Source organism: Misgurnus anguillicaudatus, chromosome 10 (genome assembly GCF_027580225.2).
Source record: "Misgurnus anguillicaudatus chromosome 10, ASM2758022v2, whole genome shotgun sequence".
Lineage (NCBI taxonomy): Eukaryota > Metazoa > Chordata > Actinopteri > Cypriniformes > Cobitidae > Misgurnus > Misgurnus anguillicaudatus.
In genome coordinates, this window is record NC_073346.2 from 20,251,571 (window position 1) to 20,277,721 (window position 26,151).

The following is a 26,151-nucleotide window of genomic DNA, read 5'->3' on the forward strand; positions in this document are numbered from 1 at the left end:
TCGCTTTCTATCTATTTCTGTCTTTTTTGTCTTTCTCTCTGTCAGACACATATACACACCTGTCAACACGCACACCCTTCGCATCTAATGAGAACATTCTTGGTTTCCTGGTGACTCAGTAGGTGTTAGTGGGTAGAGAAGGTAAATACTAGGTAGGTAATGATGAGACTCGTGAGCTTGCGGCTACAGTGTGGATCAGACCTTCAGAACAGACCAAGAGGGAATGAATGTAGAATCTGATCTGAACCTGATCCTAACTTACAATAATATATTTGATCTTTATATGTGATTGAGTTTGAATCTCTGAATTTGAATCAGTCAGCATGCAAACATCACTTAAACAGACGTGTGCTAGACTGAACGTCTCCCTTTGATATTTCCTGGCCTCCACCCCCTAAATAAACTGAAAACAAATCATGTCGTGTGTACTTTGTGTCTAATTAAAATGTCTGCACTGTTTTGGCAATTTGCTATGCACTCGGTCACTGTGCATCTTTTCCGACAACACACCCGTTGACCATGACATCATTAACGCCTCCTGATAGCTTACATTGTTTTAATGAGAGGTTGATCTGTCTGCCTGCCAGAACACTTCATTTCTCCATCCATATTTACTTGTTTTCAGCTATCTGACACATTGTGGTTGTGGTTAGGAGCAGTTATCCCATCTGTGATCACCAATGAGATTGATACTCACCGCAAGACAAATGATTATGAAGTAATATAATATTATTAACAAAGGAAAAGGTGGTTTTGATAAGACTGATAAGCACTAAACCCAGTGCGGCTAGACCAGTTCCCAAACTTTTTCAGCGTGCGGCCCCCCCTTGTGTACAGTGCATTCCTGCGCGGCCCTCCAAAGAAAATTTGTGATAAAAACCTGTTCTAAAACTTAACATTTTAATAAAAAAAACATTAAATTATACAAAAAAGTAGTGCTTTTGGTTAGTAGCCTTATTTTTTAGGTTTAATTACACAGAATTCATGATAAATTCATGTATTTCATAAAATGTCAAAAAACTGGGCACCATCTTGCGGCCCCACTGGGCTAGACTACTATAAAAGACTAAAAGTCTTTATTCTTTTAAACAATGGAAACCGATATGACTACACGAAGTGTGTATACAAAACAAGACACAAAAAGAACATTATTTTCGAAAAAAAAACCAGCTTTCTGACTGAAACAACATAATTGTGGGATCCAGCGAACCGTGACCTAGAAAAACAAAGACATTTGCAGACAGATGGTGTCTGAGGATTGATGAAACTGTATATGCATGTATACAGTAACACTAAAAGTACTTTAACCAAACAAGCGACAAAATACACCTAAAGGTTAAATATATATTACAAATGGTGTTCCTGTAGCTCAACTGGTAGTAGTGCAAAAGTCATGGGTTGGATCCCCAGCACACATACATATAAATGAATGAATTGAATGCACTTTAAGTCACTTTGGATATAAATGTCTGCCAAATGCATAAATGCACAGGTTAAAACTGCAATATACAATTATTAAAGAAAGTTAAATGTTTTGAATTACCTGATTGTGTTTCTGTAGCACACGTTGAGCTGAGCTGCTCAACTTCCTGCAGATGCAAATGCACATGTATGGTGCAGCATAAGAACTGCACAAGAAAGAGAGAGAGAGAGAGAGAGAGAGAGAGAGAGAGAGAGAGAGAGAGAGAGAGCAAATGGGCGGGAATCATGCTGTAAATGTAACGTACGTAAAGACAGACCTGGCCTCAAAAATATGAATGAATGACAACAGATGCTCAAAGAAAATTGTAGAATTAGTGTTGGTGACATGGTGGCATATATACAGTATTGTACCATATATGTACATTATATATGTATATATATATATACATATTTAGCACGTCACTGAAAGGAACAATCAAACTAGATAAATCCTGTTTAAAAACCATTGTCACTCAACAGTCCGTCTTGCATCACTGCACTGCGGATGCCAACAGCAGAGGAAGCAGGTTTGTGGTTTTACTGACAAAAATGTAACACAGCAACTGTTTCTTCTGACCAGATTTTTGATTGCATGTGACTGCGAGTAACACTGACATCAAACCCGTAAAGGAATGATAAAGAAAACAAAACAAGTCACATTGCTGAGCTGCTTGTGGGCACAGCGTATAATTAGACGTTTCGGCATCTTCTGTCCTTTGGCGACCTGTTTAGCGCCAAACACTTTTTCTGGCCTGGAAACATTTTGTCAGTGTGGAGGAATGTAACTTTTTGGCTGCCGGATAGCTTTGGATCCTCCCTATAGATATGTCTGATATCATATCTCAACACTCTTCATGAAAATCTGACAAACGCAGTACAGTATATGCAAACAGTCAGCGGGGTTTATTTAAAACAGGACAGATGTTATACTCATGTACTGTACGCTCGTTCCTATTTTCCACCACAGCCGGTTTTCTGTACTAAATACAGATTTAATTTGTAGTTTTTTTCTCTTTCTTTTTTTTCGCCAAAGGCATTCACAGAAGTTAACATGATATATTATACTATGTGGAGACACGTTGAGATAAAGCGATGATTGAGATGGAGTATCAGTCCTGATTAGGGAAATAAATTTATCCTTGTTGTCATTTGATGTATCTGCCACCCACTTCTGTTCTCTCTAAAATAATTGGTGCCATTGTTCATTCTGTTGGTCAAATAAGGGCCAACTGTCTGCGAGAGGGTTCACTTCATTTTCTCAGTTTTAACATTGAAGAAATGCATGCATTTGTGCATGATGCCGTGTGAGAACTACAATCCCAGAGAGGAAAAGGTTACAAGAAGATGTTTTGGCACTGAGCAACAACAGACATAGTGGGATGGATGCAAATGTAGATGGGTTACAACACAATACTGGTCTAGGCCTATTGGTAATATCAGTGTTATAGACCGTTTCAGCAGCAACAAACTATTGGCTTTTGTGGACTAAACTCGACTTCTGGTAGATTTCCACATAGAATCAATAACAACAAGGTCTTTTTATTTCTTATAACAAGTTACTGTGGAAAATTCATGTATACAATGTTAGCTTGTCTTTAAATTCTTGTCTGATTGCCAAACCTCTCCACACAGTTGTGATCCATGCTCGGCATCTCCCCTAGTTTTTAGTCAACCAAAAGATTTTATTTTCAACAAAGTATTTGTTTCAGAGATCAGTTTAGCCAGAACGATAAATAAATACAAACCGGAAGTTAACTTTGGTCCAGATGCTTAACCACGACAAAACATGTGCATTTAATGAAACCGTCTATAGGCAGGACACCAGTGGTAATCTTTTTTTATTTTTCATCATAAAAATTATCATATGAATTCTTCAGGTTCACAAGTTTTCTAACATGAGAAATACGAAAAGTATGACCAAGCAAATTTGGTACATTGCTCAGATGGACACTGAATATACATAGGCCAATATACTGCCATTTCCAAGCAGTGGTACAATAATCATTCTTTTCATAAATAAATAATAATTATGCAATAAGGGCTTGTAATTTTGCATTTCATTTTAATATATTACTACGGTGGCCGTCAGGGGTCACTGCCTTGCAATGAAAGAAAACACATGCAAATAGAAAAAACACCAGCAAATCAAGAAAACATCTTCATCAGTTTGACAACACATGCGCTGCAGATATCGCAACACATCCAAATACAGAAACGCGTTGCAAATATCACAACACGAACAAAAACAGAAACGCGTTCCAAATCTCACAACACATCCAAATACAGAAACGCGTTGCAAATTCTTACAACACGACCAAAAACAGAAACGCGTTCCAAATCTCACAACACAACGGAAGTGTTTCAGGGGGGTCACAAAAAGTGATGCACCGGTCTGAGAAGTGTTTTCGGTTTACATTCAATTCGTCCGTGGAGCTTTTGTGAGTTTACATCGATCAAATGTAAGTTTTTCTTGTTTATTTCAATATCCTAATTGCATATTTTTTTAGCCTTTCCATTATTATTAGCCTATAGACTCAAATAACTTGACGAAATACATAATAAACTGTGAAACGTTGTGTTAGCTGGCTTATTACACAAATGTCACTAGATAGTGTTCTAGGAGGACAATAAATACCACATTCTTCATTAAAACAAGTAAAAATAACGTGTGTGTGTGTGTGTGTACACGTGTGTTTCTATGGGAGGTTTTTGTGCTAATAATAGCTTATTGAACGTCTAACCAAATGTCTTGTGTGTGCGTGTGTTTTATTTTCAGGCAGCAAACACACTGTTCACAACCACATACAACAGTGCCAATTCAAGTTGTTTTTCACACTTTATCCACACATTCATCAGTTCCACATCATCTCCCCTACTAATGTCTGAAACTTGTTCAATCTACATTGTGTGCCATGTGATTCCACGAATAGTTAACATAATTATTCTGTATTTTGTATTTTTATTCTTCTAGGAAAGCTAAAGGACCTGCTATTACATTGAGAGCATCCTGAGCAGATGCAGTGTGATATGGTAGCATGATAGAAATGAACCGCAAGAGCCTGCAGAGAGGGACAAAGTCCACCGAGAGGAACACCACCGCCCCCCTTTACACATTTTACAAACTAACGCACCAAAATTAACCAGAGTTTTGTTAGGTAGCTTTAAATTTGAGCTTGGGGCTTGTGTCAGACTGGTCTATCATTGTATCTATTCCAGAGCAAGATTTCTACTGCAAACTAAATAAAAATTAAATTGCATTAAAAAAAACATTTGTTTACTAGCTTAAAACAACATAACATATAACAAATAACACGTTTTCTAATTGTAACACAATTTTAAGTTAAAGTTAAGCATCAGGGCCATAATTTGTATTTTTCATTAGTAACAGCTTATGTTTTGTAGCTCAACTTCTGACAGTTTTGGATGCTGGTAGGTGATAATCTGGTCATACAGATTTACAATGTTAATGTTAATCTGAGAATGGTGATTATTTGTAATTATTTCTCTTGATTCTTTGTAGACCACTGCATTGCATTTCATATCATATCAGCTGCATATGAAGATGCATAAATTGGATTGACATTAAACATCTTGTTCAAAGATTCCTCTCCTGATTTTCTTACTGGAATCTGCTCCATATTTAGCCACCTCAACCAGCTAAACCTTAAATGTAGTGAAGCTAACTACAACCAGAACATCAATCTTATCGCTTTGACATGTACTGTATGACTTTTATTTGAATGAATAATACTGTAACATCTTACAATGTTGATACTTCTTTTTAGTTTCTGCTTAGAACTTCTCGTAAAGGACAATGCTGTTAAAAAACTTGCAGTAAAGCTGATTGATTGCCTATTTGTTTACTACAAATACCATGGCTATATGCAAATACAGTAACAAAACTGTTTCTTTTCTATCATCCTTGGTAGGTTATTTTCTATTTTTATCAAATTACTTACATTTTAAGATTATAAATCTTGCTGTTTCCTTTTCTTCCCTAAAATGAAAGAGTGTTTTTAAAGGAATCAAAGAAATTATTTTAAATATTCTCTCTTAAATATGCAAATGAAAAATGCATTTGAAGTTTAAAGCCTTTATTTTCACCTGTACAATGACATTCTTCCTTTTTATTGCCACATTACATTAAACTGTGGTTTTCATTAAAATAATAAACTAGAAAGAAACCTGTTATACAATATAATGTTGTCTGTGCAGTGTAAGTGTGACATGCTTGCCAAGTATGCAGCGCATACTCAAAAATGTGACCTCTGCATTTAACCCATCCCAGTAAATGGTGAACACACACGGAGCAGTGGGCAGCTATTCCTTCAGTGCCCGGGGAGCAATTGGGTTTAATGTGCCTTGTTCAAGGACATCACAGTCGCAACCTGCCGGCAGAGACGGAAACTGGAACTGGCAACTTTCGGGTTACAAGTCCAACCCTCTAACCACTAGGCTATGACTATGTGTATCAAAACCTGCAGTATTAAACTAATGTTTGTGTAGAGATTAAAATAATGACAGTGATATTGGGGTCAATTAATGTTTTTGACATATTGAACACTGAGGGCTGCTGGATAAAACGGTTCCTCAATCTTTACGTCCTGTAGCTTACACTTCTGTATGTATTGCCAGAGGATGTAGGTGGAAACAGTTTGGTATAAGTGGGCATTTTAACAATGGAACCGGCTCCTTTCTGTACTGTGTTCCTCTCAGTAGACTTTATCCCTCTCTACAGGCTCTTGCAGTTCATTTAAATCATGCTACCATATCACACTATGCATCTGGTCAGGATTCCCTCAATGTTAAAACAGGTCCTCTAGCTTTCCTATAAGAATAAAAAGACAAAATACAGAATAATTATGTTAACTATTCGTAAAATCACATAGCACACAATATAAAATAAACAAGTTTGAGACATAATAAAAGAGATGATATAAAACTGATAAATGTGTAAATAAAATATGAAAAACAACTTGAATTAACACTATTGTATATAGTTATAAACAGTATGTTTGCTGCCTGAAAATAAAACACACACACACAAGACGTTTGGTTAGACATTCAATAAGCTATTATTAGCACAAAAACCTCCCATAGAAACACACGTGTACACACACACACGTTATTTTTACTTGTTTTAATGAAGAATGTGGTATTTATTGTCCTCCTAGAACACTATCTAGTGACATTTGTGTAACTAAGCCAGCTAACACAACGTTTCACAGTTTATTATGTATTTCGTCAAGTTATTTGAGTCTATAGGCTAATAATAATAGAAAGGCTAAAAAAATATGCAATTAGGATATTAAAATAAACAAGAAAAACTTACATTTGATCGATGTAAACTCACAAAAGCTCCACGGACGAATTGAATGTAAACCGAAAACACTTCTCAGACCGGTGCATCACTTTTTGTGACCCCCCTGAAACACTTCCGTTGTGTTGTGAGATTTGGAACGCGTTTCTGTTTTTGGTCGTGTTTAAGAATTTGCAACGCGTTTCTGTATTTGGATGTGTTGTGAGATTTGGAACGCGTTTCTGTTTTTGTTCGTGTTGTGATATTTGCAACGCGTTTCTGTATTTGGATGTGTTGCGATATCTGCAGCGCATGTGTTGTCAAACTGATGAAGATGTTTTCTTGATTTGCTGGTGTTTTTTCCATTTGCATGTGTTTTCTTTCATTGCAAGGCAGTGACCCCTGACGGCCACCGTATATTTCAACTGAAATGCAGGCATGTGATATTGGAACAGCATTGTGTTGTACATACTTTATAGTGCTCATCACCCACCATGGTTTGTCAAAATAATGTTTCCTGAACACATGTGCCATGTCAAAATCTTATGCTATTAGTTTAATGTTGTGGGCTGATAAAAATGTTTGAATGTTTTGACAGAGCCACTGTGTTAACAGTTTTTTTACAGAAATCAAGAATGGCTTATTTAAATATGGGAGATAATAAAATATTTTGTCATTATAAATTATTTATCATTAAATTTATTGACTTTAGCATGACATTTAAATAAATCACTTAAGGCACTAGTTTATAGTTATCCTTCAGGCTAACATATTCATACTAAAAGCATAAAGAGTTTTGATTTCATGGGTGCTTTAATAATGTCACAGATTATAAAACTAATCAGCTCACTGGTTGAGTGCTACTACCTGAAATACAGTAATATGTGCATAGCTCCATGAACAGACATCGGCCTGCATTATATGGTATTATGTAATATATGCCGAGCCACAAGGGGGCGATAAAGTGATAAAGTTAACAGACACAGAGTTCACATTTAAAACACGCGACGAAGTGATCGAGACATGTCAACAAAACCGAGCAGTACATCCTGATATTTGTGCTATCAAACTAAATAATTGTGATTATATGTGCGTTTTTTCTTTCATGGGCAGTCATTGAGCGACTGATATTTGACAATGGCACACGGAGACAGGCTTTCGGGTGTAAATATTGTGCTTGTTATGACCTACGGTAGCCTGGTGAGTATCAAACTTGCTAGCGTTTGTTCAGCATTTTCATAAATTCGATGTGTTTGGTTGTACTGTATACGAATCTATATTTTTTACTCTACTGAATTTTGCAAGATATGAAATAGTTTATAATCGAGAAGATGAATAGGGGTCTCGATTTGTAGCTTTGTCTAAAATCCGAGTAAGGAAGTCAGTAAAAATTATTCTTATATCATAAGGAAGACTTACAGTTAGTGTGTTATTAGCGTGTTATATTGTGTTGCCTGAAGCCTGTCTCTGTCGTGTGCAGGTGTTTGTGCTACTCTTCATTTTTGTTAAAAGACAAATAATGAGATTTGCTATGAAGTCTCGCAGAGGACCACACGCCGCATTGGGTCATAACGCACCAAAGGTGACGTATACCACGACTGTCCATCTCCTGGGAAAATAATAATAACAATATTCCTACTAAGTTAAAATTTCCTATAAATCCTTGTACGTAGTTATTATAGTATTTTACACTTTGCTCCACAAATATTAATGTTAAAAATGTGTCTCACTAAAAAGCAGAATGCTTTTTAGTGAGACACATTTTCAATTACATTGAATAAAGTATAAAAGAAATTATAAAACAAAGTAAACACAAGACTTTAAAGTTTATAGTCTTGTGTTTACTTTGTTTTATTTCTTTTATACTTTATAAAAACTATTAGATTACTTTGGATTTATTTGTGTTAGTTTATGCTCTAGTTTGTAAAAAATATTTTAGTATAAGTGAGGTGTATTTAATTTATACCATGTAGGGATGCATATCAATTAATCGTGATTAATCTATAGCAAAATAAACGTTTTTGTTTACATCATATATGTGTGTGAACTGTGTATAATAATTATGTATATATAAATATGCACACATGCATGTATAATTTTAAGAAAAAAATATATTTATATATTAAGTATTTATATTTATATAAAATATAAATTATACATAAATATACAAATGTATATACACATGTAAACATTGCTTAAATATATACATGCATGTGTGTGCATTTGACTATGCAGAGTTGTTGTACACGGTGCACACACGTGTATGATGTGGACAGGAGCTTTTGTTCTGCTATAGATTGGTCGCGATTAATTGATATGCATCCCTAATACCATGTTCAGAATATAACTGGTAACTGATATTATACATATGCGTGCTAGCTCTGTCATACAAACCTGCAGTGCACTTAAACAAAGATGCATCTTTTACAGGAGCTGAAAGAAGAGATTGACTCCCGTTTGTCAAAAGTGAATGACATTCGCTTTGAACCACGTCTGCTTGCTAAGGAAGATGACAGACTGAAGCATCAAGGACAGAATGGTGAAAGACAAAAATAAGTTCCTAGCCCCTATTATGACTATTACAGTTGTGGACAGTTGTACAATAAAAACTATATTTTTTTATATGTACAGGCTGTTATAACTACCTCTTCAGAATGCAAGCATTAGATGCCATCAGAGACTCAGGTAAGCTCCTTCCTTCATTGTAAAGCCCAAGTTTAGGTATTTCAGGCTAGGGATAATGGAAAAAACATTTTGAGAAATTAACATATTGCAGACTTTGCAAGTATTTTCTGCAGTTAGTCCACAGATTTTGAGTCCACAGTGTTTTTAGGTCTATTCTAATATTAATAGGTTATATATGTGCCACATACAGATATTCCATTCCATGAGTTGTGTCACAGTGCCAGCGCTCTGACTGGACGACGCTACAGGAATTGGCTGATGGAGCTTAGGAACTCTCAGTCTCTTTTCAAGTCAAATCACAGCACACTCATAGAGCGATTACTGGAGGGATACGACAGCGCTCGACACGGCACCGGGGTGAGCCTGAGATGAAGTTTGTGTGTGTTCGAGTTCAGCACAGGCATTCAATTAAATCAGATAACTATTATACATGAAAATCTGTTAGCATTCCCATTCATCTCAATGGTTATTGCTTTTAAAGTCCTTAATGTTGATGTTGTCGTCTTTGCTTCATTTGCACTCTATAGAGTGCCGCAGCAGGGGTGTCATGCAGCAATTTTTTTAAGGGGGCACAGTGTGCCCAGCTCGCAGAAATTTGTGCATACACAGACATCAAATGAAATATTATAGAGCTTTCAGTCTTTTCCATGGCACCTACATTACTAATAATTTGAGCACCCGTCTTCATGCCAAACCTTCAAAATAAAAGTGTTTACTAACTTTCATATTAAATACTATTCAATCGGAATAATAACATATTGGCATCACATTTACATCTGAAACGGCATGTTTTGTTAATTTACGTTTTGTTTAATAACTTGTTTAATTGTGTCATTAATGCATTTTGCACAACAACGGCATCCTATAAAATTAATGTAGTTTTAAATCCTTAAAGTATTTAAACAACGAAAATGACATAAGCTATAGCCACGTGATTGAGTTTAATGTTCAATAATGATAAAAAAAAGTTTAGATAAAATTATTAGAGGAACGGATTTTTGGATTAAATTTTACCTCATATGTGACCATGTGTGATTCTGCGCCCCTGCAAACTTTTCCGTTGTACCAAGATGTATCTAGAAATCTCTACTAACAGTGAGACGGTCACATTTTAAACCGTACATTTTCTACAAAGATGAGGTTAACTACACATTACTGGGGTTTGGAAATGTTGTGAGCGTTTCTTACACGTTTTAATTCATCAGATAGCAAAATGCAGCAGCAACAACAACAGGAGCTTGTGAGCGCGCTCAGACGTTGATGACATCTGCGACTGCACTGAGTGCAGTACCTGACCCCAGAATAAAGTAATGTAACACAGTGGTTCTCAAACTGGGGTCCGGGGGCCACGAGATGGTGCCAGAGGGGCCCCAGTTTTATGACATTTTTATAAAATACATTAATTTATCACGAATTCTGTGAAATTAAACCTAAAAAAAATAAGGCATCACTACTTTGTATAATTTAATGTTTTGTTTAATTACAATGTGAAGTTTTAGAACAGTTTTTTTTGTCATAAATTTTCTTTGGGGGGGCCGCGAAGGAAGCACCGTACACAAAGGGGGCCGCACGATGAAAAAGTTTGAGAACCACTGATGTAACACCATCAAAATGGGAAAAATCTCTGAAAAGTGACAAGGATGCAGCACAGAATTAATAATATTTTGCATGTTAAACAGAGTAAAAGACAAGTAACAGATTAATGGACGCTTCTTTGATTTTGAGGTTGCATGCAAAATTCTTTTGAATGGGCATGACGACTCTGTGCCGCAGGGATGACGTATTTGTGTAGGCCAACCACGGAAGTTAGCAGGACACTGAGTTCTCTTCAAAAAGCCCATTCGTTTTTTTCCCATAGACTTTTGAAGTATCGCAAAAATTAGCTTTAAGTTTATGACACTTACACGTTTTGTCCAACAAGATAATCTTCAAAGATGAACACAACAAAATAAAACAAATTTAGACTTCAAAATTCATAAAAGCTGTGCTTTACTGATGAAATATTTATTTAGTTACCATTTATTTTCCGAACATCCACTGAGAATGAAAGAGAAACTCCTGCTCTGTTGTTTGATATTGTGTAGTAAATGGTGTTGAATGTCAGTGTGCAGCAGGGGGCGCTATAGGACATATAACCTTAATACCAGTGCGTATATCCGATACTAAAGGCTTGTGTTTTTATAGGTGTTTGGTGAATCAGAGTTTGTAAAGTATAAAGAGGACCTGGCTGAACTGGCCAATATGTAAGTTCAGCTTTATCTTTCTGTTTCTCACACAATTTATTATTCATCACACATGGTATCATAATCTGTCTTTTCCTCTTTCTCCACAGTGTAAAACTCCACTCCAGCACCACAAGTCTTAACCAGCAGCACCAATCGGCGGCTAAAGATCTTACCAGCTCCTCTGGACCCTCTAACGCCTCCACTATTCAGGTCACATACCTGCCCTCCACCAGCCAGCGCAGCAAGAGGCCCAAGCATTTCCTGGAGCTCAAAAACTTTAAAGACAATTACAACACTCTAGAGAGCACACTGTGACCTTTTGTGCTAAAACTGTGACTGAGTAATACAGAGACTAAACCAAAATCATTTACTGGAAAAGTGGAAGTGGATCTAGAAGTGGACACAGAGGGAGATGGATAAGAAATGCAAAAAGGCATTCTGTGCTTTCAATGTGAATCAAGGTTTTGGGAAAGCTTCAAAGTAACCACTTCCCTGTAGACTGGATGCATTTTTTTAAAGCATAACTACTGTTTCCTATTAAATGTCCTTTTAATATTAAAATCTAAAGGTCATGGTGTGTTATCATAGTCAAATAAGCAACGACAGTAACCCGAGCTCTAATCAAGATTTGACTGAGATAACATTTCTAATGAAATCGGTTTCATTCTGTACAGAGAGTAACATGGAATCAAATTGTCGTCATATGTTACCATCGCTATTCTTACAAAAATCAGTCCAAATGTTGTCATTCCCACAGATAATGAAAGGTAACACAATATTATAATATTACTTTCTGAATGTTGTCCTTATTTTTTAAGTGCACTTTTTAAATCTTTGATTAGTGCATATAAATTTGTATATAAAACAAGGAAAACAATTGGAGTCATGCATTTTATATGGCGGTTCGGATTAAAGTGTAACTTTTAAGAGCTACAGTATGATTGTATGTTGAACATCACTGTATTATAAAGCCCATCTGATCAAATGTGAACGTCTGGATGTTTTATATTTCACACTTATTATCTGCACTTCCATGCCTGTAATAGACTCAACATAGATGCAGTCATTTTCACCTTTCTATGCATTTTACTTAAAGGATTGTTTACGTGTATAATAATATGCAGTGGAGCATTTGGGCAACGTACTTAATAGGCAAACAGTGTGATAGATGAATAGAAAATAATTATTGTGTGAGTTTTGCTGTATATGTTATATTACATGTGTGAAAAGACTTCTCGGTGTAATGCACTCATAATAAACTTAGTTGTAAGCAAAGACTGGGAAGACTATCAACTACCACAAGAAGTCAAGTTGACAACACTGTTGAGAAAACTACTTTATTTAAATAAAATACATATTAATTTAAGCTTTAAAATCATTTCACTACAAAAATATTAAGCAACAAGATGTTATTTGCCATCATCAACTCAAGAATATATATAAGGTTCACACAAAGAAAAAAAACATACAAAAACGTATTTACAAACGTGAACTTGGATAACACAGCAATGAAATGCATATTTCAACATCTCTGTTAGAAATTAAATTATTTGCTTTAATTATAAATAATAATCTGTAGTAATAATATTCACGGTATTAATAAATGCTGCTGTTTTATTTGAGGAGAGCAGGCGCTCTAACCAGTCACATCAGTTCTCGATTAACTTTTAAGTACAATAAACAAGTTTATTGAATATCACAGATGGTTAACTGAGTAACTAACAAGTACCACAGCGGTTCACTAAACAACACACTCTGCCCTATTGGCCTGAACTGGACAGATGATGCAGTGGGGGGTACGTGTTACATTCTTTCAAACTTATGTAACATTCACAAAAAACTTGTTTTGTCATCGTTGGCGAGTTTCTTTGGTTAGGAAAAGTATGTAGACCAGGTATAAATATATATTTCAATTATAAAATAGCATCAAAGGGAGTGAGAAGCGTTAATTAAACATGAACCTCCTCTAACCAAATGACTTTAGTATTGTCTCTGTATCATAGCAACATTGCTAAAGACATACAGTAAACAAGTTGCTTCTGGCTCTTCACGTTCCCAGACAGCTCTGTATTAATATAGCCCATGTTACATGCTTGTGAAACGGGGGCTTGGCCTGTATCATCCTTTGCTTGACCCGTAAACCCTGCCTAAGAATGACTCAGTACTTTACAATCCTTCATAAAATTAATTGGAAATGTTGTTATCCTTCTTTTGCCTCTGAACTTTGAACACATCTGCACCTGCGTTTCTACAGAATAAGAACTTTATTGCATTAAGCTAATGCAGATTAAAGAGAGCTCCAATGAGCACAATCTGTCCATTAATGGTCAGTGAGGGACCACATCGTCTTTGGAGGTCCCGCCCCAATATATATCAGCATCCATCTAACCTTCCTCCACTCTTCATTTACGGTCTTGTCTTCATGTATTTTTTATTTACTTCAACAGTCCTTCATCAAACCTAACAAACTGTTACTTCAGCGTTTGAGTGCTTTACAGCAATAATAATATTCCTGCACACATAAATGCAATGTCACTCAGCAAGCATTTTAACAATGGTCAATAGGCAAAACATTAAGCAATCCCAATGTCCTTTGGTGATGGCGTGTGTCATTGTGCAATGGTGCTTGTGGACCCTTCACCTCCAATGGTTGCTGGAGAATGGTGCTTTGTCACAGCAATGCTGTAATGTTACCGTGGTAACCTTCACGATTTGATTTCAATGACCTTGATGAAGGGTAGACTCTTGTTGTTCTGGGTGGAAGGTCTCAGCGGCTTGCTGTAGTGAAGACACATAAACTGATGGTTAGGTTGTTTGTGCTTATACAGTATGTGTGTTTCTTTATTAAGCAGTTATTACATAGAGAGTATCTGCAGCATTATTTGCATGCACAATAGACGCGTGTGCGTGATTGGCCTACCTGTAAACAATCTGGGCGTTGCTATCTGATGGCAGGTATGAGTTTGACCTCTGATTCTCCAGGTAGTAATCCATCTGATCACGCATTTGTTTGTTCTGTAACAGAGTAGTATATTTAGACACTATAAATCAGGATCAGAATTCATCATTGCATCAATAGGTTTGCATGTTGTGTTTCAATCTAACACCTGCGTCTTTGTCACCGAAGTAATCCGGTTTGACCAGAAAGTAAACACAGTACATCATGTGTATTAAAATTATGTCACGTCATTCTTTACTGCACAAACATACCTCCTATTATGTAAATAAGTCTTATTATAAAACACAAGTCGCAATGAACAATGCACAATTGCATACAAAAAATAAGACATTAGATTATCTATTGTTCATGATAGATTTGTGCACATTTTTATTGATGATGTTAGAATTGTGCACTTTTTGTTAATGACCATAATAAATCTGTGCACATTTTTATTGATTATGTTGAAATTGTGCACTTTTTGTTATTGACCATAATTATAAATCTGTGCACATTTTTATTGATTGTGTTGAAATTGTCCATTTTATGTTATTGACCAAAATAAATCTGTGAACATTTTTATTGATGTTAGAATTGTGCACTTTTTGTTAATGACCATAATAAATCTGTGCACATTTTTTATTGATCATGATACAATTGTGCATTTTCGATGATGGAGAAGAGCATCGCTGTACACTGACCTCTGCCTCCAGCATGGACACCTTTTCCTCCAGCTCTCTGATCACTCTGTCCCTCTCCTGGATCACCATGCGAGAGTTTTGAAGCTAAATAATCACAAATGAAGACAAATCTTGTGTGAGCAAGCAAATTTCAATAAGAATGTGTGCACATTTGTGTGTGTGTGTGTGTGTGTGTGTGTGTGTGGTCCTGGAAATTCCTACGGTAGTAAGATGTTAATATCAGTAATTTGTTCACCTTGTGGGGACATATTTTTGGTCCCCATCAGGAAAACAGCTTATAAATCATACGAAATAATGTTTATTTGACAATGTAAAAATGTGTGTGTGTGGGTTCTGCCTAGAGGGGATACAGCAATGGCTTAGGGTTTAGGGTTAGGTGAAGGGGGGAAGGATCAGAAGTGGACACTACACTGAAAAAAATGATTCATTGAATTTAATCAATTTTTTTAAGGTAAGTGGTTGCAATCAATTTATTTAAGCTACATTTAAACAAAAAAGATTAGTAAAGTAAAATAAAATACAAAACTTTTGTTTTAATGTAGCTTAAATAAATTGATTGCAACCACTTACCTTAAAAATGTTATTAAATTCAATAAATCATTTTTTTCAGTGTACTTTACTTTCTACATAAAAGTAAATTTTCAAGTATTTGTATATTATCAGTCTTTTTCTTTGGAAAACATACATTCCAAAACATATTATCATAATTTTTACTCCACTACATTTCTTAATTTCAAGTTGTTGGTTTATATTTAATATTTAAGTACATTCAGTACATTTATTTACTTTTACTCAAGAAAAGGAATAGTACACAAGTTTTATGTAATTATGTATTAAATCAATTTTAATATGCAATATAAAAGAAATACACAGTATGATTTTATGCTTTAGAATGTAGTGAACATTTTTTAGTAAAGTAAGTAATTTTTTGCCAAGACAAACACTGATAAAGCACAGACGCTTGGAAAATGTAACTAAAATACTCAAGTAGTGTCCACCTCTGTGTAGAATTAGGATGAAAAGCAGCGATTCTGGCTAGAGGGGATACAGCTACAGTCTAAATTCCATCAAATGTTAGGTTTAAGGTTAGGTTTGGGGGTCGGATTAGAATGAAAACAGCGATCATCCGGCGAGATATTCCGAAATTATTTCTGTAGCTGTATCCCTTCTAGCCATGACCGTGTGTGTGTGTGTGTGTGTGTGTGGGTGTGTGTGTGTGTGTGTGTGTGTACCTGTTCAATCATTTGCCGAAGTTTTCTCTGTTGACTCTTCAGCATGTCATCCAAGTGGTGAATCTTCTCTTTCAGAATGGCGTTTTCCTTTTCCAGCTCTTCTGACCTATAAGATAGATTAGATAGATACCGTAGGTAAGTATTTTATTTATAACTTCAAAATTAAAAAATACACAACATGACCAAAATGAAAAGATATGTTTTGTTCCCCACCTCTCTCTTCCTATTTGGCTGTCCTCTGTCTGTTCTCGTAGCTGCATGAGTTGAGCTTCTCTGGTCATCAGCTGATCTCTAAGAGAGGAGCTCTCCTGCTCCATACCGCTCATGAGACGTTGGAGGTCTTCGATCTGTTGATCCTGCTGCTCTTTAGTCTTCTGAACTTTATTCAGATAGTCTGTCTGCTCAGATAACTGCTGCTTGTACTGTCGAGCTTCCGCCTAGGAGAACATGAAAATAGAGAACGATAATTAAAAGACGCATCAGGTGAAGGCACATTTACATTTAAATGTATTTAGCAGGTACTTTACTTAGTTAATTGCTCCAAATATTTAATTTTTGAGTGAACTAATCCTTTAAGAAAATATTATACATTACTACATAACTACACTTACACAATACATTTTTAGATACATACTGTATAATACCGTATAATATTTCACATCACAGTAGCTACTGTAGATGTCTTAACACTGACTTACTTCATTTGACGTACAAAGAGCATGCAGGGGCAAATAGAAACAGTATGTAATCATGAAGGTATGTGCAATCTCGCCCCTGGACACATTGTTCTTTCCAGACCTGGATCTATCCCAGCCGGCTAACCAGAATGACTGGCATTGCATTACAACAACTCCCTACCCTCTCTATAGAGTAGATTATCTCCAAGAGTCTCTTTTAAAGTCTCTTGTGAAGTAAGAGAATGGTGATATAGGTTGGTAACTAAAACAGAACTGAAAATACAGAAAACCAGGGTGGTATGTGACGAACCATAAGTTTATCTCTTTCTTCCTGGTGTTGCTTTTCTGCATCCTGCATTTGAGCGTACAGACGCTTACTCGCCTCTCTCATCTTCTCTCGTTCATGTTCATCCATGCTGTCCTGAGAAAAAAAACAGAGAAAATATATATAGTGAGTGACAACACTTTAACGGCCAATAATAGTAGATCCTATCACCGTTGTCTGTTTTTTAATCTGTTTATATTCATGCAGAACTAATATATTGGATTATGCAATAGAGGCAAATGGTTTCACAGCAAAAGTGACATCACACCAAAAAAATGATGTCCTTGATTATTATTTTCATGAAAACACACCCACATCCCCCACGGATGTTATTAATAGAGTTGAGTAAGCGGACAGGACAATATAAATGAGAGAGAGAGAGAGAGGGAGGGACTTGCATGCGTCAATAGGGAGTGCTTAAACCGTCAAACACTGACGTATTAAGTTTGCCACCCATATTCCAGCTTTAATAACATGGACTAACACATCCAGTTGGGAGCCTGATCCACCCGATTCATACCATACTATAAAGAATGTGCAGACACTAAATTTAGTTTCACCAATTACAAAAGTGAGGAATTTGAAAAATGTGAGACGCATTAAAACCAGTTTAACAAATACCATCGATAAAAAAACAGGAAAATTACAGAAGCCGGATTGATTGGTTTCCAGGGTAATTATTTATGAACTAGTGTGAGGATAACAAACACATATGGGTGTTTATCTTTACGAGCGAGAGAAGAACGTAAACATTCGTTTCTGTGGGTGTCAAACAGCAATTATCTAAATGATACGAAAACTCCAACTATCACCTAAATGTTACAGATTTTCTTGACCATGATCATACAAAAAATATATAGACAAAGATATATTGTGTGTGCGTGTGCAAAGTGGCAGGTCACATAAATCTCTCACCTGTCTTTCTGGAGCCTTTGTTAGTACTGTGTGAGTACTTTTAACGTCTCTGGAGCCAGTACCAGACAAAAACAGCTGAAGGTGTGTGAGAGAAAGAGAGAGTTAACATTATATAAAATAAAGCTTAGAAAGATAAACACACACCCATCTGCAGATAAATGTGTTTGCTTGTCTCACCTTGTGTTCAGACCTGTGACTTTTAGCTGCCATTTGCTCTCGGAGGTTCTTCAGACAATATCTCACCTGCACACAACACAAAATCGTCTTAATGCGAACATTCGTAAGAGCCATGGGAATTTAGAGAACTGTTGCAAAATGACTGTAAGGGGATGTGAATGTTTCGCTCTCACCTCTTGTATTTGTGAAACTTCTTCTGAGAGCATTTTTACACTTTGTTGGTGCCTGGCTTGGGCTTGTTTTCGCTCGTCGAGATACACCTAAAACATAAAGCAACACAGAAATAAAATAAGAGACATTACAAAAAGATAAATAAGTTCATTTATTCAGATGATACCTGAATAAACACAAATAAATATGCATAGGGCTGAACAAACGGTTGTGCTACTCTGTTAATGGTAAAGGGGTTAATATGCAATCATTATAGCTCTCAGTAAATATCACCCACCTTAATGACTTCAACCGGACCCTCAGATGGTTTGATCAGCTCGGTCTTCTGTGGCTGCCTTTCATTGGTTGGCTGCACCAAAGCAAAAGCTCTACCAATTGGCTGAAATAAAAAAATTATGTAGTTAAATATTTTGACTTATATGCCATTGCTACTTGTATCAGCAGTTATTTTACATACTGACAAAACATCTCATTTAGGTATTTAAGCGTGTTTACAACTTTGAACATGTCACAGTCTAACCCAATATTTGAGTACTAATAATGCAAGTCACAAGATTGTTGGTTGTTATGTAAGTACACACTGACTAATACTTAAAGTATAACAAGAACATTACAGTAAAGTATTACTTAATCTTTTAATTTCATGTTGACGCAAAAACAATTTTCTTCTCTGTGTCAAAATAACAATTACATCCAAATGCAGAAAGTGCACTTATAGTAAGTAAATATAATAACATTAAGGGGCGGGTTCTCGGACAGGGTTTAGATTAATCCAGGACTAAGCCAGGACATTTTAGTAGTTTTTTTACAAACATACCTTACAAAAAACAAAACTGGTGTGCATCTTGAGACAAAACAGGTACATTTATATATTTAAGATAGGTGTTTTTAAATTAAGGCAGCTCAAATATGCATTTTAGTCTGGGACTAGGATAAACCCCGTCTGGGAAACCGCCCCTAAATAACCGATGATTAAACTAATTTCATATGTACGTCACTGTAGAAAACAGGACCTTTCTAAATGCTGAGTATAAATATCTCAAGAGACACACAAGATCCGGAAGCCCATTAAAAGCAGGAATGGACGCAGATGTGGGAAAAGGGACATGGAAAGTTATGTAAGTCCTGGAGTCTGAAACAATGAGCCTCTGGTTCTACTAAAATGTCTTGTGGAGGAGCCCCTTTAACCTGGAACACAGCCACATGCCTGTTCCTTGTTTACAGAGCTTTTGGTGGATAATGGGAGAGAGAGAGAATGAGAGAAAGAGAGAGAGAAAAGACCAGAAGTGAAAGAAAGGGGGTTTCTGATTTCACACAACCACCTACACAGTCTTACGCGGCATAACAAACCATTTCTATGGATACGGTAAATACTATACACAGCAAGAAACTATGAAAGCATGCAAGACTGAGTCAGGAACATTCTGGTATATCCTCATACAGTTCATGCATAACTGTTAAAGATTTAAAATAAACATCACATTTGTCACCAGTTAACAAAATCCATAGAAAATACATATAGTCCGAACGCAATATGCATATCACCAGTATGTTTGAGGTCCACTGATCTACATACAAACTAGTCATATACATTTTAAAATTATATCATCTAAAACTTTTGCACAACTTTTAAATAAATAAAAGTCTCTTCACCTCTTCAACAGCTATACAAAAATGTCACTACCTGATAGCATACTCAACCATGGTATAGATTTCCTTATTTTACTAAATGTGTATGTGACACGTTAAAAGAGAGAAACAGATATTTACCTTTTCCGTGATAGGCTGCTGTTGGTTCTGGTCGTGGAGAGTGAGTCTGAGCCGCCTGTGCCCGTTCTGAATGAAAGAAGAGGAGAACAAATGTGAGGGATGCAACAAAGAGACCGTTATAAAAAACGAAATGGTGGGAGTCATCTGGATGAGGGGAACATGTGGGGTGGAGAAATTGAGTAATACCCACTGAAAGAGCTCGAAAGAGAGAGAGAGAGAGAGAGACTGAGTGGACACCAGTAGGCCAATAAAGTTTGGCATGAAGGTCTGTGGTTACTCAATTTGAAAGTAAAAAGAAAGTGAAAGGTATTTACAGTACTGTCCGGCCTCAAAGATATACAAAGTTTGATTTGATTTTGTTTCCTAGCTTCTGGAACATTCCCGGGCCTCCTGGGCTTGCCAAAGTTTGAATTTGAATGTAAATTTAAATAGTGGAAAAGACAGACCAGGAATGCCACAAATCTATGGAACAATGCACACCACCGGCCAACGGAATATCACCATGACAACCTAGCCAACCATCAACAACATAAACTACAGTACATCTGCAGGCAGAGAAAAAGCAGCTTAACTCGCATTCACTCATGTGCACCATTCAGATATCATACACACTATCAAATTAAGATTAAAGAAGCTACCGGTAGTCTACTGTGTTGGATACAAAATAACAAGGTATCCAAATCTTATTCAAACCCACCACAGAGGACAGGATGGCTGCGATGCATACATCCAGAATCCAGTCTTTTGAAACTAAATGTATTTGATGGAGGGGTAATATAAAGTGTGTGTCTGCGTGCATGTAGTGGACAGATGCATGCATATTAGGGATGCACGATATATCGGCCGACATATCGTTATCGGCCGATAACTGCTTATTTTTAATATTATCGGTTATCGGTCTGATAGCTAAATTAGGCCGATAAATGAAAGCCGCTAAATGATGGATTATTTTGGTTTGTTGAACCACTTCACTTCACTTGCTCATTGCTGGCCATGTGGAGTTTTGATTGGTGCTTTCTGTGACATAGTACGAAGATGACACATGTTGCGGGCTTAAGAAGAGTATGCTAGTCTAGCTCAAAGACAACATGTCCGCGGTCTGGGAGTTTTTCATTGTGAAAATAATATGACTATTTAACTGCCTATATATATATATATATATATATATATATATATATATATATATATATATATATATATATATATATATATATATATATATATCGGCTATCGCCCCCCAAATATAAAGAGTTATCGGTTATCGTATCGGCCAAAATTTCCATATCGGTGCATCCCTAATGCATATGGGGACATTTTCCTAATACGTGTGAGACAACAGGGGGTGATTAACAGAATGCAACCCACCTAGGCAGACCAAGATCAAGAAATGTGAGATAACAAAGAATATAGAGAGCATTACACATGGACACAAAACACATTCCAGTCATACTGTAAACTCATCTTCTTTTGAACGCATTGCATTTGGAAAAATTGACCATAACATTGCTTTACAGTCTAGTGAACTACTACATAAAAGCATATCAATGTTTTTGTATAGATGCTGTAAGCTGTACAGGAGACATGATACTGTATGTACAGACCACAGCTACAGTCCAGCAGTTACATAACACATTGCATTGACGAATTTGCCAGACGCTTTAATCCGAGCTACTGTATACATTTTATCAGTATGCGTGTTTCCAGGTAATCAAACCTATGACCTTTGCGGTGCTCACAATGGCATAATCTCTGTGTTTGGTCTAGACAACGCCAAAAGTCTTAGTAAAGCACTTGCTTTATTACATGCAATGAAGCTAGATTACAGTATTAGTCAAGTGATGCAAGTTTGGAAAACGCAACCCGGTCAAGTAAAAATACCTACTGCGAGACAATACACAGTCACACCTCATCTCACCGTATCAAAACAACTCATTTATCACAATCGCATCTACAAGACATTACAACAACACGATCAGGCGATACACAGGTCACCCTGTCAACAACACAATGTCAATGAATGTGTACTAAATAAAGCTCTACAGAATTCCGGTGAGTCATCATGACTGCGAATTAAAAGTTTAAAGGATTTGACACGAAAATCCTGTGATATATTTACCTGAGTAAATCTACTCTTCCTGGTTCCCTGTCTGATACTGTGAATAACGTGCCGTGAATGGGACTGCACGTCAATCGGGTGTTGCCATAGAAGGCAAAGCGGCGTTTAGATCCAAGCACAGTAAAGTGCAACACCACGCCTCACCCCAACAGAGCAACAAAACATGGAGTACATCAACTCACACATATGCAAGGTGACACGCACCCGGCCGAAAACAATCATCGTGCCTGTAATGGGAGAGGATTAAAAAATCTCTTTGGAGAAAAGCTTGCAAGGATTCTGCTCGAGGCTCGAAACAACAGGGCTATTCATTACAAAAAAATAATAAACATCACATGTGAACACACACACATACCAACTATAATGTGGGTGCACCTGTCTTAAAAAAAAAAATTCTGTTTAAACTATAATCAAAATGCTAATAAAAGCTTATTTCTATACAGTCCCTTAAGTAGGACAGTAAAGGCTGAATAAACACAGTCAGCTACGCAGGAATAATTTGCCCAATTATGTAAGAGCTGAATCTGATTTGCATATTGCTTGTACAGTACTAAGGAAACAGAATCATACGTACAAGTATTAAGAAAACAAATGAAACAGCAGGTGAACAGATGGTGAAAGATTGAGCCCTTGGCATTTGTTTTTCCACTACAAATCAAATCAGGTCAGACTGAAACCTGAGCACAGGTGTGTGTAAGGTATACAGAGAAAAAAGAGATGGAGACCGAGAGAGAGATTCTTCATGAGAGAACCAGCACACAGAGAAAGTAAAGGTGAAAAAAGAGATGAAAACTGGTAAAAGAAGGAGATTGTTTGCGAGTGGAATGTGTTATTGGATACAGACTTCCGTGCCTCTCACTGAGAGTCAAACAAAAGATCACACAAGCGTGAGATGCAAAGGTCACACGAGAAAAAATGAATAGCTGCTGGAAACCTAAGACTGAATACATTACAGACTGCATTACACAACCACTGAATCTGAATGAAATGCAACATTGATAATGATGCCATATTTTGTTAATTTAAGCAAAAGTGTGGGATACATTAGTAAAATAGACAGTTATTAGATAGACACTAATGGTCAAAAAGTTACGCTTATTATGAATAGTGTTTACTAACCATTTCTGTCATAGTTTTTGTAACTATAGGCTACGCATGCACGCTCTCAAGGATGTGTGTTTATAGTTATCTCACAATGGCTTTGAATGCGGTTCGTCCAATCAGAATTTTGATTTAAAACTGTAAACTTTATAATAATCTAAAATAGGCAGTGCTACTCTAAACACAAGCGACTACAATTTCAAGTCACATTTTATATAGTGTGCATTTTTCTATTATATATGTTTATATATCACCCCAGGACAAATACAACAGACTGAACCAACAAATAACAATCATATCATGCATAACAACCTGCTTCATAATCTGAATTTGATCTTTATGATCAAGGGAAATTGTTATTTTAAAAGATGAATAAATACACCTTTGGAAATAAATATTTGCTTTAGGAAACCTCGCCCTACAGTGTATTTTAGAAGTAAATGCTATATTGTTTGATAGAGGTAAACGAATTAAATGGATGAGAGAAAGAAAGGATGAGAGCGAGAGAGTACTACAGACGCAGCTGCTTGAACAAAGGATTTTTTTTATTTTTTTTTTTAAGGGAAACGCCTTGTATTACTATCCAGCCAAACTTGCCAGAAATATATAGCAACCAAAATAACTTTTGTAGGCGTGCACTTTACATATTTAAGGAGATATTTTTGTATTTTATTTTGTTGGGTTTTTTCTCTTGCATGTAAACATTAAAAATGAATGAATGACTATGTCTAATTCTTCGTAATTTCTAAAGAAATATGCAAATTAGATGTCTGTTAATGTTTTACAAAAATGAGCACTGGTTGATTTTAGCTCATGATCTTTGATCTGGTTCCTGCAGGATGTCCATTAAACAGCTTTTTGTTCAGATAACATTAAATTTTCCTGTTTACTTGCAAATGAACATCATGCAAAATACATTAGCTGCAACACGCACAATACAGTGCTGTGTCACACTAACATTTGAGATTCATAATATCACTTTGAACAACAGGGACCTCTGAGATTACATTGTTCAAACTCTCACTTGATGAACACTACTGTATCTCACTCTGTTTAACCTCTGGTCCAGTTTGTGTTTAAGATATGCAAAGCATACAGCCTCATAACTGTCCTGTAATAAAATTAACTGCCATATATACAGTAAGTGAAGTTTTAATGGCCAGAAAAGCAAACACTGTAAAGAGAGACTTTCGTTGATGGCGCCATTAAATTCATATTTTGATTTCAGTTACAGTAATTTAAATGCATTTTCATGTAATACTCAACATTGGGAGAGCCTAGAACGAAAACAAGTTAATCATCACCTAACTCAAAGCTAGCCTACATAAATATGACAAGACAGGAATATGTCTGTCAGTGCAGCTAAAAGAGACTAGTAATGAAACAGATGCAAACACAGCTGGGATCTGGCTTAATACTATCCCATGTGCTGGCAGAGGTTAATACTAAAACAGTAATATCAAGCCATTGGCATTAAAGCTGATTAAGCACTTGTTGTGCATACATTAATGAAAACGTGGAGGCACAGGTACAGTTCCTCTGTATACTATAATTAATCAATAAAGATCAATATTTACATTTAGACAAATTGGACTTTACAATTTTTTTTTACTATTTAAATGAATGAAGAAAACATCTTAGTATTGGCATAAAAATGAATGTTTAAAGGAAAAGGAGATTCAGGAAACCAGAGAGCATTAATATTTTACCAGAAAGAAATGAATACATTATAATGGAACAAAGTTTTCGTTAAATGAGTAAGAAACCCACCCACATGACAAAAAATGTAGTATACTTTAGTCTATATTCTTTATCTAAATATTTTTTATATTAGCCTGTAGTAAAAATTCTGGATACTAGTGTTTTTTAAACCTTACATTTAGATATTAGTATAGTATTTACTAGCTATAGTTAATATTGCAAAATATTGCAGTTAAGTGTAGGAATGACTATAATAGGCTATACAACACACGTGGGCAACATGTGGACAACTTCATGTTTATGTACATTTAATTAACTATTACTTACGTCTTATGTTTACATGTATTCAACCTCGCAGTTCTCTATACAGTACGTAAAATGTTTAAATTGCTAAAAGGTTTAATTACTAAAGATAAATAGTGTTAATAAACAAGAGGGTACATACCATTCTGTCGTCCCATCTCATTTCTTCAATTGTGCACAGACTCCCGGTTCGCCTCATTTTAACGAAACGTAAAACGTAGCTCAAAAAGATAAAGTGAATAAATAGACAAATAAAAGTAGACGTTTGATATCCCGGATATTAGCCGTCTGTTCGTTTTGAACCTACTTGCGTTGTGATCTGCAGTGTGTGTGAATCGTGTGAATATATATAGC

At 36.0% G+C, this 26,151-nt stretch overlaps 2 protein-coding genes across 3 annotated transcripts; one reads left to right on the forward strand and one right to left on the reverse strand.

Moving 5' to 3' along the window:
* The first annotated feature begins 7,745 nt into the window (after positions 1-7,745).
* On the forward strand, positions 7,746-12,655 carry c10h1orf43 (chromosome 10 C1orf43 homolog). The gene is made up of 7 exons (XM_055210163.2): positions 7,746-7,960; positions 8,241-8,342; positions 9,191-9,299; positions 9,392-9,445; positions 9,636-9,802; positions 11,630-11,688; positions 11,778-12,655. Exons 1-7 carry the CDS (start codon positions 7,898-7,900, stop codon positions 11,983-11,985), a joined length of 762 nt encoding a protein of 253 aa, XP_055066138.1. The 5' UTR covers positions 7,746-7,897; the 3' UTR covers positions 11,986-12,655.
* A 338-nt stretch (positions 12,656-12,993) lies between these two features.
* Positions 12,994-26,151, reverse strand: tuft1a (tuftelin 1a). 2 transcript variants are annotated; one of them, XM_055210161.2, is made up of 12 exons: positions 25,940-26,151; positions 20,577-20,642; positions 19,084-19,185; positions 18,809-18,895; positions 18,636-18,701; positions 18,459-18,533; positions 17,529-17,639; positions 16,755-16,978; positions 16,542-16,647; positions 15,310-15,393; positions 14,591-14,685; positions 12,994-14,448 (listed from the first exon to the last, which is right to left on the reverse strand). In XM_055210161.2, exons 1-12 carry the CDS (start codon positions 25,994-25,996, stop codon positions 14,376-14,378), a joined length of 1,146 nt encoding a protein of 381 aa, XP_055066136.2. In that variant the 5' UTR covers positions 25,997-26,151; the 3' UTR covers positions 12,994-14,375. The 2 variants fall into 2 exon arrangements, with proteins under 2 accessions (XP_055066136.2, XP_055066137.1); XM_055210162.2 differs by lacking the exon at positions 25,940-26,151 and adding an exon at positions 22,693-22,716.

Coding starts and splice junctions, on each gene's coding strand:
- c10h1orf43 (XM_055210163.2), top strand. CDS start 7,898: ATGGCACACGGAGACAGGCTTTCGGGTGTAAATATTGTGCTTGTTATG. Junction 8,343..9,190: donor TGGGTCATAACGCACCAAAG/GTGACGTATACC, acceptor CATCTTTTACAG/GAGCTGAAAGAAGAGATTGA. Junction 9,300..9,391: donor GAAGCATCAAGGACAGAATG/GTGAAAGACAAA, acceptor TTATATGTACAG/GCTGTTATAACTACCTCTTC.
- tuft1a (XM_055210161.2), bottom strand. CDS start 25,996: ATGAGGCGAACCGGGAGTCTGTGCACAATTGAAGAAATGAGATGGGAC. Junction 17,640..18,458: donor CAAAGGCTCCAGAAAGACAG/GTGAGAGATTTA, acceptor TTTTTTTCTCAG/GACAGCATGGATGAACATGA. Junction 14,686..15,309: donor TGTCCATGCTGGAGGCAGAG/GTCAGTGTACAG, acceptor ACTCTGTTACAG/AACAAACAAATGCGTGATCA.